Source organism: Drosophila miranda, chromosome XR (genome assembly GCF_003369915.1).
Source record: "Drosophila miranda strain MSH22 chromosome XR, D.miranda_PacBio2.1, whole genome shotgun sequence".
NCBI lineage: Eukaryota > Metazoa > Arthropoda > Insecta > Diptera > Drosophilidae > Drosophila > Drosophila miranda.
Genome location: NC_046674.1, coordinates 37,539,219 through 37,558,200, shown reverse-complemented (window position 1 = coordinate 37,558,200; position 18,982 = coordinate 37,539,219). Strand labels below are relative to the sequence as shown.

At 41.3% G+C, this 18,982-nt stretch overlaps 1 protein-coding gene and 1 long non-coding RNA gene across 26 annotated transcripts in view; one reads left to right on the top strand and one right to left on the bottom strand.

Annotated features, from left to right (window-relative positions):
• LOC108160402 (disintegrin and metalloproteinase domain-containing protein 11) overlaps positions 1-18,982 on the bottom strand; it is a 551,474-nt gene that overhangs the window by 265,319 nt on the left and 267,173 nt on the right. For all 25 annotated transcript variants that reach the window (XR_004471659.1, XM_033387853.1, XM_033387852.1 and 22 more), the window contains one exon: positions 12,688-12,834. Coding sequence is in view for 24 of the 25 variants with exons in the window: in XM_033387853.1 (XP_033243744.1) it covers positions 12,688-12,834 (147 nt within the window). In the remaining variant the exon portion in view is untranslated. The remainder of the gene's footprint in view (positions 1-12,687; positions 12,835-18,982) is intronic.
• The window catches only part of LOC117186730, a 38,265-nt gene that overhangs the window by 11,619 nt on the left and 7,664 nt on the right, over positions 1-18,982 (top strand). The window contains exon 3 of the long non-coding RNA XR_004471661.1: positions 12,690-12,813. This is a non-coding gene — a long non-coding RNA (uncharacterized LOC117186730). The remainder of the gene's footprint in view (positions 1-12,689; positions 12,814-18,982) is intronic.

Sequence of the window (18,982 nt, the reverse complement as noted above, 5' to 3'; positions counted from 1 at the left end):
CTCCAAAGCCGGGGGCATTACCAGCTACTGTATTACAAACGAGTCAGCAGTAATAAAAACTGGATTGCTGCCAACATACTCATCTGTACTCTCCAGCGAAATCATGGCAATACACGAAGCCATCTTATTTACTCGATATAAACGTGGAAAATATGCTATCTGCACCGACTCCCTCTCCTCTATCACCTCAATCAGGAACCCCAACAATCACTCCTACTACGCCTCCTCGATCAGAAACCTATTATCCACCCACTTCCCTAAGATCCTAATAATCTGGATACCCAGTCACATTGGCATAAAAGGCAACGAATTCGCCGACTCTACAGCCAGGATGAACGCCAAATTTCCCCTTATTTACACCCCAAACCACAACTCTACCGATATTGCACACTTCCTAAAAAAAATCCTCCAATCCAAACAAACTGACCTCCTCACAAACACCTCTACATGGTACCAACAAATTAGCAACCTCGCTACCAACAACACCCCCAAAAACAATATCCTTAATAGAAGGCACCAGGTCATATTTAATAGACTGAGACTGGGCCACACCAAGCTGACCAACGCCCACTACATTGACAAAACATTGCCCAACACATGTCCATTGTGCCACAACGCGAACATAGACTTACGACACACACTATACACCTGTCCCTCACTCTTACCACAAAGGTCCCTATCATTCAATAACAACGACCCCATGCAACTTATCGCAAACCCCACCAACTCAAATTCCAAAATTATCCTCAAATTCCTACAAACCGCAAATATCCTCCACAATATATAACCGAACATACTGTAAATAAATACTCATCCCAACATCTTTGTATATATGTATAAAATCTGACCCAATTACCCTAGAGCTTAAGGCCTCAGTAGCTATAGCTCCAACTTCTGTTAATATTTAGTTTTAACTAGCTATTAGCATTATTTAATAATAATAATAATAACATTGAATACATAAATAACAAGACATGTGAGACATTTAGTTACGAAAGTTGATCTTGTTCTGGTTCTGGGAGAGGAGAGTCGGCGTACATAAAAAAAAGTTCTTGTATGCTGTTAATGCGAACATAGTTATCGCTCCCAGCTACTTTCACATGAGCAGCGGAGTGGTGCATAAATACAGCAGCATAAATACTTTTCATCGCTTCTTTAAAAATTTCATATTAAGCTTTTATGAGTTGCTTATTTACATAGAATGGCACGTGTGCCAGTGCCAATATTTTAGACTTCAGATTATTATTCTCGGATGCCTCTGTCTCTAACTGCTCGAACCGCTTGGCCAGGCGCTAGAGCTACTCATTCAGTTTGGAGACGTCACCTTAATCTCCCAGAATCCGCTGTTCGGTTTGCTGGATAAGTTGAGGCTGCTCCCCACACTTTTCGGAGATAATCTCTATAAGGCGTGGTGAAGCTGCATCTGAGTTGAGTGTTTTCTATTTTTTGTGTGTATTGGTGTAACTTGAAGTTTTTATATCTTTCTTATTGTGGCTTGTATTTGGCGGTGTCTACGAATTAATGTTTGCCGTGAAAGTATAGTGTAACGTTGTCGTGCCCGTGTGGTTTGTAAAAGTGTTTATAAAACAAAATATAATATTTATTGTTAAATTCGAAATATTTTTAGGAGGGGGACCACAAATACCTCCAGTAACTTTCGATATACCGATCCTTAATTTTTCATTTAGTTATTGAAAATATCATAACCTATGAATATTTTTGAATCCTTATACTATTATTACCCATTTTTATAGAATTGTCTTGATCCCCTCATATCACACACACCGCCGATCAAAGACAAAAGCCGAAGGCTACAAGGAGCAATCCTTCGCCTCTTACCGTGGCCCGCTGCCTACCTAATAGGCTGCACAGCTCTATGTGTTGTGTATGTGTCCTCTCAAGCATTAATGTCAAGAACAAGCAATATACATAGTTATACCCGATACTCAAATGAGTACAGGGGTATATTAGATATGTGGGGAATGTGGATGTATGTAACGTCCAGAAGGAAGCGTTTCCGACCCCATAATGTATACATATTCTTGATCAGCATCAATAGCCGAGTCGATTGAGCCCTGTCCGTCCCTATGAGCGCCTAGACTATAAGAGCTATAGCAACTACATTTTGTTACAAGTGTATTCCGCCCCCACAAAAGCCGAAAATCTGTGGCATCAACAATTTTAAAGATCCGAGAAAACAAACAACGTAGAGTCGGATAGAATGGCAATATCTTCTAGACTGCAGAATCTGCACCAGATCGTATTATTATTATAGCCAGAATGATGAAAACAATTTATTTTCTCTCGCTCTGTCTCATGGTCGGCTTTGCCTATTGCAAAAAGTGAGCGCCTAGATCTCAGAGACTATAAGAGCTAGAGCAACCACACTACTGTGATATCGAACCTGTTCAAGTGTATTTTAAAAATTCGCCCCACCCCCTTCCACCCTCGCAAAGGACGAAAATGTGTGGCATCCACAGATCTCAGAGCCTTTTAAGACTAGAGCAACAAAATTTGGTATCCTTACTCCTGATAGATCTCACTGTTACATGTGTATTTCAAAATGTCGCTCCCCCACAAAGGACGAAAATCTGTGGCATCCACAATATTAAAGACACAAGAAAACTAAAAAAATTACAATCATAAGGAATGACCATATCTACCAGATTGCTGAATCTGGATCATATCGAATCATTTTTATAGCCAAAAGGATCAAATCAATTTGCAGTGGCTACGCAGCGCCCGAAGACACTTTCAGACACGTTTTCTGTCTCTCCCGCACGCACTCTTTGTCGCTCAATGTAGCCATACTGATTAGGTATGTATGTATGTATGTATGTACATATGTATGTATGTTTCGGGTATAAATATAGAGTTGCGGTCGCAGCAGCAACCCACAACGTTCCACCTCGTTTTTTTTTGCAGTCTTGCGACCTAGAAGGTTCTCAAGTCTCGATCTACGTTGTGCACGGCTAAAGACTGTGAATTTGTTGTTAGAACATTTTAGGACTCAGACAAGCTGAGCAGCCGAACGAGTCGGTAGGCAGCCGACCGCGGTGAGAGACGAAAAAACTAAAACTCCCACGCCCTCTCTCTACGGGGCGTAATGAAAAACCCCGCCATAGAACATCTTTTTGGTAGTCTTTGCTATAAGGTATATGTTAAAAGGTGAACATAATTATAGAGCAAATAGTAACATTAATATCAAAAACGAGGTGGAACGTTGTGAGTTGCTGCGGACACCGCAACTCTACAGTTATACCCGATACTAAGTCAGTATGGCTCTCCTGCGGCAGACGCCGCTAATATTGAACCACAAAGGACCGCCCCCACAAAGGACGCAAATCTGTGGCATCCACATTTTTAAAGATACGATAAAACCAAAAACGCAGAATCGGTGAGGATGACCATATCTTCTACAGTGCAAAATCTGAACCAGATCGTATAATGATTATAGCCAGAATCAAGAAAACAATTTCATTCTTTCTCGCTCTGTCTCTCTCTAACACACAGGTTTCATGGTCGGTTTTGTCAATTGCAAAATATGAGTTCAAGGATCTCAGAACCTATAAGAGCCAGAGCAACCAAATTTGGTATCCACACTCCTGTGATATCGGACCTTGACCGTTTCGTGTCCAAATTTCGCCACACCCCCTTCCGCCCCCGCAAAGGACGAAAATCTGGGGCATCCACAAATCTCAGAGACTATTAAGGCTAGAGTAACCAAATTTGGTATCCGCACTTCTGTTAGATCTCACTATAAAACGTATATCTCAGAATTTCGCCCCACCCCCTTCCGCCCCCACAAAAGACGAAAATCTGTTGCATCCACAATATTGCACATTCGAGAAAACTAAAAACGCAGAATCATAGATAATGACCATATCTATCAGATTGCTGAATCTGAATCAGATCGGATCATTTTTGTAGCCAAAAGCAAGAAATCAATTTTCAGTGGCTACGCAGCGCCCGACGTCACGCTCAGACTGATTTTCTGTCTCTCTCGCACGCACTCTTTGTCGTGTGGTTCAATATTAGCGGCGTCTGCCGCAGGAGAGCCATACTGACTTAGTATCGGGTATAACTGTAGAGTTGCGGTGTCCGCAACAACTCACAACGTTCCACCTCGTTTTTTTAGGGTTTAAGTTACCAAGCTACTAATACTTTTTTAATAAATTTAAAAAAAAAAAAAAAAAAAAAAAAAATAGATCCATAGATATGTAGATGGATAAAAATAGATAAAAAAATAATCGAACTCCATTTGATCCAAGTTTAATTTGATTCAGTTTAATTCAATTAAGTATAATATCACATAATAAAACTCGAGTTTAAATCAAATTAGTTAATCCAGCTTAACGAATTTTTATTTAAATAAATTTAAATGTTATTCAGTTTAATTTAAGAAAGTTATTTAGTTCGATTAGATTGGAATTATTTTAATTAAAGTTTAGTTCCAATGTCTGTGGGATTCAGTGGGAAGCCACGGAGAGCAACGGAGTTTGTAGTGATAAGATAGTAAGGAACAGAGAAGGAGACTAGAAGCGACCTCGACGTCCAAAAAGAGAGGAAAGCTTTAACGATCCGAGCGCCATTATTTGTACTTAATTAAATTAAAGTTGTAATCTTAAATAATATTCATCAATAAAGACTAAATATAATAAAAACCAGTGCCCTGGATTAAAGAATAACTACGAAAAATCCAAGGCCACAGTTTTTGGGTGTTCAATCGGAATTTAAAAGATTGCAAACGGAAACACATCAAACTAAAGTTGTTTTACAAATATTGCGAAAGTTCAGTGAATTGTTGCGGCATTGTTTGGGGCATTCTGGAAAAAATGTCTAAGAAAGTCTGCTCCGAAAAAATTCAGACGAAAAGCAAAGCAGCGCGAGAGTAAGCGAGGCGGCAGCAGGCAGCTACGGTAAAAAGAAGGACAAAAAACCGAAGCAAACCGAATCAAGAGGAATGCAGGATCGTGGGCGGTGGATATCATCTGAACAAGGTGCAGCAGAGAAGGTAGTTAGCGTTTCGCAGGTGCTGGACGGCGCGCCGTCCCCGCTCTTACATATTTTCTGTCTCGCTCTTACGCACTCTTTGTAGTGCGCTCTCTGGCGGCTAGGAGACATCCTGACTGAGTTTTGGGTATAAATGTAGAGTCGCGGCCGTAGTGCGACTCCCAACGTTCCTCCCCGTTAAGCTTTTAGTTTTATGTGACCTTGAGCTTTGTAAGAATAAAATATTTCGCAAACTCGCAAAATCTGACGGTCAGATTAAGTAACTCATTGGGCTTAAGCTTAAGCTCTTAAAAAACATATTCACACACCATTCAACAACAAAGACCGCTGCAATTTTTAAAATAACAGAGGTTCATTTACATTCATTCTATTATCTATATCCAAAAGATCTCTCGGTCATGGGTAATTATGAATAGAAATCAGTGTTCTGTTTTCGAGTTTTCTGGTTTAAAGTTAAATATTCATATTTTCTATCTTGCGGTTTCCTACGTACCTGTATCCCTCAATAAGCTTTATGTTTTATAATGCTTGTTTTTGCATGCTGACACGTGTATGTATGTTTTTTTATATTCATTTATTTGCCTCTGTGATATACTTAACAACAACTAGCAACAATTGATTTAGTAATGTGAACAGAACTGGCTTGATTACAAAGTTAGTCTGACAACCTACAATATACCTCATAGTATCGCTGCTGAACATCAAGAGTAACCTGCCCCGTCAGAGGAATATTTCTTGTGCAATCAAAAGCTTCAAGCCTTACAAGCCTCTCTTTATGACACATCCGCGACAAATGGCTTCAAACCAGAGTCGTCTTTATTACCAAGACTGTCAATACCTGGCACGCTGCCCCCAAGGATTTTAGATCCATAGGCCACTCGTCCTTTCTTTTGAAGACGATGGAGCAGTTCTATGGCAGCATCTTAGGGCAAGCATTCCCAACATACCATCGACATGATCATGTCGCTGGGCAGAGTTATATAGACTCAGCAGGCCACAATTCTCAGCAGTTAGCTGAACAGGTAGAACATTGGATTGACAGCCGAGCGTTTCTTGGATCCACATAGTCATATCGATCATGAAATTTTGCAGGTGATGACTTTGCATCATCGCCTATTTGCATTTAGGTCGTATATTTCGTGAGTGAGAAGCCCGTTGGGGGGCCCTTGGTTTCTCGCGCCCCCTTTCTTTACAGATTTTTCGGACCTGCCCGTAAACAGGCTAGGGTTACTGTCAAGATACATCAAAGCCACCGAATTGGAAGCCGTTGAGCCGTAAAAAGTTTCGCGCCACGGTGTAGGCAGTAAGGAGGAGCTCCAGTCCGTGCGGTAACACAATGGGCCTTTAAGAGCTCAAAGTCAGCTAGTGGGGAATGACTTGTTGAACACTCCCTTTTACTTCAAAGGCGAAGCGCTCCCTTTTGTCACTAGGTGTGGGAGTTATATCCAATAAAAGTTACCCCACTTCTAAGAGATCAGAACTTTTACAAAACAGTAATCAAACGAGAGGATCAGGGACCGTAAATAATGATTTTTTGTTTAATAAAAAAATCACTTCCCTAGAATGTACAAACTCTGCATGATCTTTTATTTTATTTTTTTTCGTTTTTCTTCAATGATAATCATTATTTTTGAGTAATTTGATGAAACTTACACTTAATGGAACATTATTATTTTTAGATCAAAAACAATAAAACTCACAAATAATTACAAAATGATTATTAATTTTTATTTTATTTGTTAAATTAAAAAATTATCTGTTAATAATGGTACTTAATTACAAAAGGCGGAAAAAAGATAAGTTAAAAGTTAGCTAAATTTAAGTGATTATAAATATTGTGTGGAGATAATGTTTTTTATCCCCAATCGGCCGACTAATTATTTCGAATTAAATAAAACTCGGCGCAGAAATAAAATTACGATATGTTCTTTAATGCGTGACATCCAAATTGCAAGTGTGGCTTGCCTGCCCTTTACATTGCCGCTCCGATCGCTAAGCGCAGCTTCGCTCGGCCGACGTCGGTAGGCAGACGCAAAGCGGAGATAGCGAAGAGCGAGCTGGCAGAGAGCGTTTAGCAGGGCAAGCAAGCGCAAAGCTTTAACAAACAAATGAGTGACATAGACATAAGTAACAAACAAAATAAGCGGCTGAGGGCCAAGAATTAGGTGCTATTTGGCAAGCAGCTAATCGGCTGGGTTCTGCTCGGAACATTCACCCCCCGTTGGAAGGCAAAGGCTTTCAACAGATCCATCCTGAAGGGGCAGAACCGCTATTTTTCCAACGGCCCTCTTGAAGATGCTTGCTTGGGCGCAGCTGGCGGCTACGCTGGGATGATCGTCGAACGCAGCAATCGGCGCTTCTTTACGAAGGCGGCTTGTCGTGATTACGTCTTGATCATCGGGAACCTCTGTAATTGCATAGAATGGCAGGAAATTTGGCAATGTAGAAACTGTTGAAAGTTGAATTTCATTTGGCGTGGATATGTAGGTTTTTAATATATGGAAAAGTTCGCGCTGCAGTTCCTGATTCTCCGATCGCAGTTTTTCCACTTGCACCTGGCACTCGAGCAGCTGCTTCCTGCATTGCTGCTCTAAGTTTTGGTACTCCAGCGTTGTGGGTCGAAAATCGTCAATAGAGATGCACGAGGAATTTTCAAAAGCGGCTAGAGCTGCACGCTTATTCTCCGAGCTATCAATGCTTCCTGATACTATCCAACCAAGTTTAGTCTCCTGCAATGTTGGCAATTGGGCTGATAGTCGAATCTGTCCGACGCACATTAAATCGAAGAACAAACCAGAACCTATCAACAGATCGATACGTTGGGGCTTGGAGAAATTAGGATCAGCTAGTTTTAGATTATTCGGCATTGGCCAATCCTTTGCGTTTACGCCGAAGTTAGGCTGCATTTCCGTAATTGAGTTGGTGACAATTGCAGCGAAGGAAGCTCGATAGCTTGCGTCCTGGGATTGTACAACTATATGTACAGACTTGCTCGAAGGTAGAATGGAATCTCCGATTCCAGAGATGTGAACATAAGACGAGCGATGATCCAACTGCAACTGATCAGCAAGTCTAGATGTTACAAAGTTTGCCTGTGATGCAGAATCCAAAATGGCACGACATGGGATAAGTGCTCCATAACGATCTGTTACATGGACGAGGGCAGTAGGTAGCAACACGTTCTGGCTAGGCTGAGATTTCTGGATCGAGGGGGGAGGGCTAGAACACCCGCTTGCTAGAAGCACAGTCGCGGCCTCTTGCTGGATCGATTCCTCGGCCGGTGAAGAGGAAGATGAAGCACCAGTTCCCGATGGAATGTGGAGTAGCGTGTGATGTTTGGCCTGGCAATGCCTGCAAAGTCCTGACCTGCACCTCTGCAATTCATGGCCTTTGTTGAGGCAGTTCAAACACAAGCGGCTCTTCTTTGCTTCTTTGTATCGTTCAAACGCAGAGAGATTCAGGAATGCCTGACATCTAGATATGTAATGCTCGGAGGAATTGCAATGGTTACATATGGGGTTAGGATGGTCGTTACTGGAGGTGATAAGGGTGACAGGATTGTCTTCTCCCACCTGTTGACTAGGACTTGTTGCCATGGCTGATCCCAAATTCTCCAGCATCCGACATCTCGCTTCCAAAAATGAGGCCATGCTTGACCACCGAGGCAATCCTGACGTCGGCAAGTTCTCTTCCCATTTCTCCTTTGTTTTGTGGTCCAGTTTCGTGCCTATGATGAAGATCAGCAACCCATCCGAAATTTCCTGCGGGGTCGCCAAGGTCTGAAGTGCACGCAAGTGCGAATTGATTTTGTCGCTGAGCGCGCGCAAGCCGATAGCTGAGCCCTTCTCCACCCCTTGCAGCCCGAAAATAGCCTTGACGTGTGCCTGAAAATGTAACAGTTTATTATCGAATCGCAACATTAGCAAAGTCAACGCCTTGTCGTAATTCTCCTCAGAAAGTTCCAAGGAATGAATCGTATCCAGCGCAGCACCATCTAGACATCCACGAAGATATTGGAGTTTTTCGATGATTGGTATACGATGGTCTTTGTGCACCATTGTCGAGAACATCGAGTGGAATTCTGGCCAATCCATATAGTTCCCCCCGAATCGCGGAAGCTGCAACTCGGGCATTCGAGCACGGCCTATACTATTATAGGCGAACAACGACGAATTCCCCTCGAGAGTATGCCGAGCCGTTGAATTGGCAACATTTACCGTGCGAGCAGCCATCAACTCCCGCGACAGCCTGGACCTAACCTTCACATAAACATTCGAAAAGTCCAGTCGGGCATCATGGGCTAACTGCAGGAAATCCAGCCTTTCAAGGCTCGTTTGAGCGGCATCGAAATCCGCATTCATTCGCTCGATTTGCTCTAAGCGAGCTTGAAGTTCTGCCTCATCTAGCTCGGCAAGCTCTTCCTTGGTGAGAAAGCGATCCATGGCCTTTAGTTGGCGCGCGATGGACTCGGCCTTGTGCTTGTAGAAATCTACATCACTCGGCATTGCTGCGTTCGCGACATTGGTAGGCTCAGGTGCTGCCATGTTGAGGTTTTAAAAGAGTCACTCAGCACGACCGAAAAAGACACCCTGTATACGTATAAACGTGGGAACCGAAAGCAAAGGGATTACAGCTAATGCCTTTAGCTGTGCGGCTGTGCGAGCTGTCCGATTCCGCTTTGTACTCCGCTTGTGTGTATTAGTGAGTTCGCTGCACTGCCTACCGCACTGTACTGACCGAATTGTCGCGACAGAGAAATTAATAGCCAGCAATGCGTGTATGTAGGTGTATGTAAGTGTGTTTTAGCACCGAATTGTGCTTAACCGCCGAAAATTTGCTAGGGCTAACAAATGTCGATCGCGAATGATTATTAATTGACACTGCAACTCAGAGATCACCTCGGGGTCACCAAATTTTATGTGGAGATAATGTTTTTTATCCCCAATCGGCCGACTAATTATTTCGAATTAAATAAAACTCGGCGCAGAAATAAAATTACGATATGTTCTTTAATGCGTGACATCCAAATTGCAAGTGTGGCTTGCCTGCCCTTTACATTGCCGCTCCGATCGCTAAGCGCAGCTTCGCTCGGCCGACGTCGGTAGGCAGACGCAAAGCGGAGATAGCGAAGAGCGAGCTGGCAGAGAGCGTTTAGCAGGGCAAGCAAGCGCAAAGCTTTAACAAACAAATGAGTGACATAGACATAAGTAACAAACAAAATAAGCGGCTGAGGGCCAAGAATTAGGTGCTATTTGGCAAGCAGCTAATCGGCTGGGTTCTGCTCCGAACATATTGCATGCAATTAGTTTAAGACAAAGTTCAGAGGATTGGGTATGGCAGAGGGAGTTATAATTATGGCATAAGACCCTAAAAGATTCATGTTCGGCATAATTAGACCTACATATGGGTAAACGGATAGGCCTAAAACTACGGGTAGGTCTAGATGGGACAGCCAAGTCAATCTGACCCAAGAGAGTTTGGGAGTCAACAATCCCGAGAAGGAGCTTGTGCACGAACATTACGCCATTGCATATTCTGCGATGGTGCAACGACGGCAGGTCAATAAGATTTAGCCTAGACCGGTAGGGTGGCAAGATTCTACCCGAGTCCCAGTTAAAGTTACGAAGGGCAAAAATTAAAAATTGCTTTTGCACGGATTCAATAACAACCTGCTGGTCTTTATACTGCGGGCTCCACACACAAGAACAATACTCCAATATAGGACGTACTAACGAGATGTACAGTTGTTTCGTAACGTACGGGTCGTCAAACTCCTTGGACCAACGCTTGATGAACGCTAAAACACCCTTAGCTTTATTTACAGTTGCAGCTATATGGGTGTTAAAACACATCTTATGATCAAAAAGGACTCCGAAGTCATTTGAACTCGAAATTCGCTCAAGGACATGATTTCCTAGAACATATGGGACAAAATGAGGAGCGCGACGGTAAAATGTCATAAGTTTGCATTTGGAAAGGTTCAGAAAAAGAAGATTAGTTGAACACCACAATAGTAGTTCACTTAGATCAAGTTACACAGTGCTACATTGTGGTTGCATGGATGACAAATGAAGAGCCAAAAAATGCACACATACGTACTCTTTACAAAGATTTGTTGTTTTGCGTAGATGTATAGCCGGGAGTACTCAACATTACGTTCCCATTTACGTCATCTTAAGTCATTCCTCTCCCTTTCCCGTCGTTGCCGAATCCCTGTCATTTGCAGTTGATTGTCTCATCCGCCGTAGCCAAATTAGCACAATCTACAGTGTATCGTCTCCCGTTGCATCGGTTGCCGATTTCCCGCCATCTTCAGTTTTAGTTTCAGTTGATCGTCTTCCGTTACGCATCTGGATGCCATATGCTCTACTGCCATATTTGAAAACCGTCTTTTCCTTTGTTGGTAGTGTGACGACCCTAATTCATTATTCTGCTAGGCAAATGTTCCAAACAAATTTGAGCTAACATTGGCTCTATTTAAACAGATTCACGTTGATCTGTAATGACATCCCAATTATCAACCTACTTGATACTTATGTAACCGCGAAGGTTGGTATTTTACTGACGCAATATATTCCTTTAAGCTGATTATATTGTTTTTTTTTCCTAAATTTAAGATCAAAAAATTTTCAAGTTTTCAAGCTCTTTGTGCATACATGCACATAGAACTGTAACCTATACTAATGTAACAAATGTAACACTATACTGCTTATAATGCATTGCTTCGCCCTTTTCTCAGTCAAAATATTCGTCGAACGGTCAGCATTACTAGTTGTAGTCAAAATTTTTGTTATCTTAAGCCAGTTAGAACATTGCATGTACATTTTGACACACTACTCGTAGTTCACGGCCACGCCCCCTAACTTTGTAAATTAAAACATCGAACAATAAAACCCTATGTTAAAATCTAACAACGGAGAAATCTTATTCGTAAATGCAACAGATCAGAGTTTCCGAAAAAGCTTGTCAGCTTTGAACAGCAGCCAAGAAGAATTTTTCTCATGAGATACAGCATGACAATCGCCCAAAAAAGGTTCTTCTCAATTGATGCGAAGAGATTGATTGATTGAGACACACAAGGATCTCTCACACATCGCCCCACTCAACGGATTTTTTGAACACCCAAATATCTAGTCAAGGAGTCATCTGACTTGCAGGCATGTCTTTACACCTAATGCGATTATATTTCCAGAAATGAGTTCAGTCATACATCATCCTGTGCATTTTAGAGAAATGAGAGTGGTCTTGGTCCCAAGGCCGATGTATGTAGATATATAAATAGATATAGATGATTCCATATTATCAGATACTCCTTAGCCACAATCGGCGAATTGGCTATTACACTATGTAACCTAGAAATCACACCCACTTTTTCTGATAGACTTGGGGCTGCGAAGTTTTTTTAACTTGCCTTTTTTTGGTTCAGATTGTAAAAAACTATGTGTAACATAGTACTCAAGTAATGCCAACAAAAAGGAAGCTTAATTTAAAATTGTTGGATGGTCAGGAAACGTTGGTTTCATTCCTGGTAAAAAACGCTTTTAGCTTGTTATATAGTGTTAATAAGGCGAGCTGACAACTTATAATATATTTTGTAGTAATAATACGAAAATACGCGCTCCATTTTTCTATTGTCCCTCCGATTCTATAGTTAGCGATTGTTTCTTTACTTACAGATAGATCGCCACCATAAAACGGATGAATGACGAATGTCTCGTTTCCAATGTGTATGACGCCGCTCACTCCGTTGCAAGTATGGAAGGCAGCGCTAGCACCTGGATAGTCCTTCACGGTCCCATGGTAATAACAGTGTTCGATATCCTAAAAAAAGACATGACAATTTTATTAATTACGAAATTTAATAAAAAAGAGTTCGCTTGAGTATATTTACAAAAAGTCCGTTGACTACACATTTAAAACCAGAAAGGAAGTTAGTGTTCAGGGCCGAGCCTTTGAACTTGCAGCTTGATTGTTCCAAGTTTAGCCACATAATATAAAGATCTAATTTATATAATATTAAACTGGGTTATGCACGCATGTATGTATATATATACATACATACATACATATACTCGTCGACACTTGAATAGGACACACCATTAGGTCAGTTTTCTATCACCCACTGCTTACAAACCAAGCACGTTAGCGACTCAATTTATATTTTAAACTCAAGTTTATTTAATGATTGTAATTTTACCAAACTAAACATTTAGTTAAAGGCTTAAAGTATTCCGAAAATTATCAAAAACCTAACACCGCTAATTCAACCATAACAAAAATCACAATATAAAACGCTGTCCTGCTAGCCGCGGACAATAACAGCATACTATCAAAAAAGAAAAAAACCAAATAAACAAACGAGGAACTCATTGAATCTACTAACTCATATTCTTTTTTCACCCATTCATCTCACCCTTCACATCTCCACTCACACAACAGTCTCTCTTTGACTTTGACGAAGACGAGAACGCTGACTGGTATCTTTTAATAAATCTCTTTTAAGTGGCGGGCCTCACATGGGGACTGCTGTTGTTTTCGTTATTGCTCCGCAATCGAAGAGCGACATCGAGAGTCGTAATGGTCGCGGTCTGTGAGGCCCGCCCAATTAACATCTTTAACATACACAACTGCAAAAAAAAAAAAAAAAAAAAAAAGACTAAACTCACTTTTATCTTATAGTTATAAGATGTCTCTATCAATTATATATAACCGGCTTGTTTAATAACTTACTGGACTTTCAGGTCCTAATTAAAGACCACAACCCTGACTTAATTGCTCTCCAAGAATCCCATTTAAAATACCCCGTGACATATTGTCTCCTTCACATATCCACAATTCACTACTTAGGAACTTACTGATATAAGTTCTATCAGACAAGCCCCAAAAATTATAGTAGGTGACCTAAACGCGTTCCCCATTTGGGGTTCTGGCAAATCCAATCAGAGGGACTCTTTTTATAGAAAATATATTGACCTAAGCTGACTTAATAACGGCATGCCTACTTACCTTTCCACCCATCAAACATTTACACACCTTGATCACTCAATCTGTTCTTCCCATCTTGTTCCAGTATATTCTCCTTCACACTCAATAACCTCTATTCAGAAGCTGGTCTTTCTTTAGAGAAATGCAAAATGCTGCACATATGTATGTATGTGCAAAACATAATTACAACCCTTTAGATATAGATGTAAATAACAACAAAGTAATGCACACTAATACTTTAAGAATTCTTGGCCTCATGATACTATGCTGCACTACATTTCCGTTGTGAGCCCCTTTTTTTTTGGCTTTATAATTGTTTAAATTTTAAAATTTTTTTTTAGGTTTTTTTTTTTTGTTTTTAATTTGTTTTTTTTTCCTGTGTTTGTAACTTAAGTATCTTACATCTGGTTGTATTAAACTTTGCAACTCTTTAAAAAAAGTTTTTTTGGCTTACAGCGGAAAAAAAGTTAAATTTTATAGCTTTGTGTAATTTTTACGGTACACCTAATTCTGTTTTTACACGGTAGATTGGTTCCTAAAAAAAACCGTTTAAAAAAACCGAGTAAAAAAAGTAATTGAGCTTATGCAAAAATAGGTGATTGGTTCCTTATCTCTAAAGCCTATTAATATTAGGGAAAAAACGAGGGGGAACGTTGTGAGTTGCTGCGGACACCGCAACTCTACAGTTATACCCGATACTAAGTCAGTATGGCTCTCCTCCGGCAGACGCTGCTAATATTAAACGACACGACAAAGAGTGCGTGCGAGAGAGACAGAAAATCAGTCTGAGCGTGACGTCGGGCGCTGCGTAGCCAGTGCAAATTGATTTGTTCGTTTTGGCTATAAAAATTATCTGATCTGGTCCAGATTCAGCAATCTGATAGATATGGTCGTTATCTATGATTCTGACCAAACCTTTAAATGACGAAATTTACCGTATATAATCACATTCGTCACCGTTGCTTATCGTCGTTGTTGTTGCGTGTTTTTTTTATACCCGATACTCAAAATGAGTATTGGGGTATATTAGATTTGTGGTAAAAGTTTATGTGTGTAACGTCCAGAAGGAATTGTTTCCGACCCCATAAAGTATATATATTCTTGATCAGCATCAATAGCCAAGTCGATTGAGCCATGTCTGTCTGTCCGTCTGTCCGTCCGTCCGTCTGTCCGTCTGTCCGTCCCCTTCAGCGCCTAGTGCTCAAAGACTATAAGAGCGAGAGCAACGATGTTTTGGATCCAGAATTCTGTGATATGTTATTGCTACAAGAATATTTCAAAACTTTGCCCCGCCCACTTCCGCCCCCACAAAGGGCGAAAATCTGTGGCATCCACAATTTCGACGATACGAGAAAACTAAAAACGCAGAATCGTAGAAGATGACTATATCTTCTAGAGTGCAAAATCTGAACCAGATCGTATAATTATCATAGCCAGAATCAAGACAACAATTTCATTCTTTCTCGCTCTGTCTCTCTCTAACACACAGGTTTCATGGTCGGCTTTGCCAATTGCAAAATATGAGTTCAAGGATCTCAGAACCTATAAGAGCCAGAGCAACCAAATTTGGTATCCACACTCCTGTGATATCTGACCTTGACCGTTTCGTGTCCAAATTTCGCCACACCCCCTTCCGCCCCGCAAAGGACGAAAATCTGGGGCATCCACAAATCTCAGAGACTATTAAGGCTAGAGTAACCAAATTTGGTATCCGCACTTCTGTTAGATCTCACTATAAAACGTATATCTCAGAATTTCGCCCCACCCCCTTCCGCCCCCACAAAGAACGAAAATCTGTTGCATCCACAATATTGCAGATTCGAGAAAACTAAAAACGCAGAATCATAGATAATGACCATATCTATCAGATTGCTGAATCTGGATCAGATCGGATCATTTTTATAGCCAAAAGGAACAAATCAATTTGCACTGGCTACGCAGCGCCCGACGTCACGCTCAGACTGATTTTCTGTCTCTCTCGCACGCACTCTTTGTCGTGTCGTTTAATATTAGCGGCATCTGCCGGAGGAGAGCCATACTGACTTAGTATCGGGTATAACTGTAGAGTTGCGGTGTCCGCAGCAACTCACAACGTTCCCCCTCGTTTTCGTTTGGCGCGCTTGATCCTACCGATCACCATGTGACGCTACCCTGTATTCGTCGGTTGCATCGGTTTGGCGTCAGTAGGATCCAACTAGTAATTAGGACAAATCGTGCCTCGTCAATCAATACGAAATTCGACATTTAGTCGTCGATCCGTGGGGACCGTTGCACACGTTCGCAAACACACAACATATACAAATACGCTCAGAGTTGCAGCGGTGAATTCTTACGTTTTTGCTTGTCACCATTGCTGTTCATTGTTGTTATTGTGTGTGCCAAGTGACGCGTTGCTCTACATTAGTCGTGTATATTGGTTTTTTGACCTCGTTACCTCGTCCAACTAACTTTTTTTTGGCACTTGGCAATTAAAATTATTATTTAAATCGGCCTTTCGTGGTCAGTCGATTGAAATGATCAGTGAGTTAGTTGTGCATTGAAAATAAATATGACCCCAAAAACCAATTATGTCAAAGGAATTCGGCGATTATCGGACCGATTAGAAGCTGGGAATATTGCGCTTTGGAGCCGATTTGGAAGTACTTTCAATTGTAACCAAGGCAAAATTAATATCGTTTATATGCGCATTGAAAACATAATGTGTAATGAGTCGTTTAGCGAACGTTGCAAAATCGCCTGAAAGTAGGCGCCCTCCTTTCCGAGCATGTCAAATGCGAAGGGGAAAGGCGAGCTTTAAACTTGGGTACATTGAGTTAGGCATAATCCAGGGACAGTGTTTTTGAAAACAGTTTTACGTCGTAGGGGAATCCTAGCTTTATATGTGTACAGCTGGTTGGAGGAATTTTATGTGCTGACGATCGGTACAGCTGGGGGGCGAGAGCAATGACCGGTGATGGGCCTAAAGAGGTAGCGGTTACACGCATGGCGCCCTCAAGCGTTAACCAAGGTGCACTCAATTGCTGTGCGGACAGCTGTCACGGTCGAAGAGGCCAAGAGGAGAGAAAGCTGACACCACGTCGCCCGAGAGTTTCCGGTTCTGGGTCTTTCTTTCTTCTGTTGGTGAGCAAGGCATTAAGTTTAGTGGCGCTCTCCGTATCCACAGAGGAATAATTGATAAATTGGTGATATATCCCCCACCCCCCCATAGCTGATCATCCCTGGCCACTACAGGCAGTGGAGCATTGAAGAAGCATTAATGACCTGCCTTCGGTATTAACATACTCTCGAGTACTTATGTATGCGGATGATGTTAAACTGTGTGTCCAGAATAAGGACATATCATTTCATTCTCGCTTGCAATCCGATCTCAATAACTTTCAGTCATGGTGTTGTGCTAACTTGTTACACCTTAATGCCTCAAAATGCAATGGGGTGGTCAAAGGAATTTGAGGACCCCTAAATAAAAAAGACTCTCTATACCTCGCTTGTTCGTCCGATCTTAGAATACGGCTCCTGTGTGTGGTATGTATGTGTATGGCCCTCAGTACAAAGTACACCAGGACCGTATAGAATCAGTACAGAAAAACTGTTTACTCTTTGCTCTGCGGGGCCTTAACTGGGATGCGGGTGTGAGACTCCCATCTTACTCTAGTAGACTGCTATTAGTAAACCTCCCATCCTTAGTTAACCGTAGAAAAATGCTTAGTGTGATTTTTATGCACAACTTGATCAGGGGTGACATAAACAGCCCTGATCTGTTGAGCCGCATAAACTTCACGATTCCTATTAGACTTACTAGAAATTTTATACTGTTGTTCCTTCCACTTTGTAGATCGAATTATTCCTAGCATGAACCGTTTAGGGTCTTATGCTCGGATTATAATTCCCTCAGCCATATTATATCCACCACTATTCTCTTGCTCTTTTTAAATTACTAATCCTAACACACATTTCTAGTAATTAGTAATTGTAGTGGTATTTGTTTTTTGAATGCATGCCTAGTTCTCTTAGTAATTTTAGTGCTGATTTTCCACGAATATTAGTCTAACAGCTATCTTTCCTGCATGCTCGCGTAACAGCCTTCTGCTGGTTTCAGACGGGCCACTTGACGGTGCAGTAATTGCATCGCCTCTTGCCTCTTGTCAACGTCCAAGAATTGGAAGAAAAGAGAGGATTTATAAAAGTAGAATTGGCCCACAGTTTTACATCAGGGTTCCCTAATCAGGGTGAGTACCTTCCCGGGCCCCCTAGTTCTTGGGGACATCGCAGTTCCCACTCGTACGTTCTGACGTTCGTTTTTTTTATACCCGATACTCAACATGAGTATAGGGTATAGAGTATAGAGTATATTAGATTTGTGGTGAAAGTGGATGTGTGTAACGTCAAGAAGGAAGCATTTCCGACCCCATAATATATATATTTAAAGATACGAGAAAACAAAAAAACGTAGAATCGTATAGAATGACAATATCTTCTAGACTGCAGAATCTGCTCCAGATCTCATTATTATTATAGTCAGAATGATGAAAACACACACAATGAGGCACGATCAGCCCCGTGAGAGTAAACTCTCGAAGGTGTGACGACTTCCCGCGGTGGTGAAACTCCCTATGAGGGAAAATACTGCTGGAGATAGTCATCTTTCGCATTCCGTCGAGACATGCCCATCGCGTGTTTGGTGCCCACAATATCGCATACCCTTTCCCTCTAGCCTGTAACATTTTTATTTCCTTATCTTTATTCATTTTCCCAATTTATAATATAATTAGCTCTTTTATATTTTTAAGTAACTTGATACTTATAAGTACATTGATCAACATCTACCCTTACCTATAATCATAATTTCTTAAGTTAGTTTCCCATAGTCTTACATGCAAATTGCGGATTGAAATACGCAGAAATTAATATTAGAATATGAATATAATGAAATATACCTATATTTCGGGGTTCTTCCGTGAATAAACTTACTTTAGGTGCGGACCCG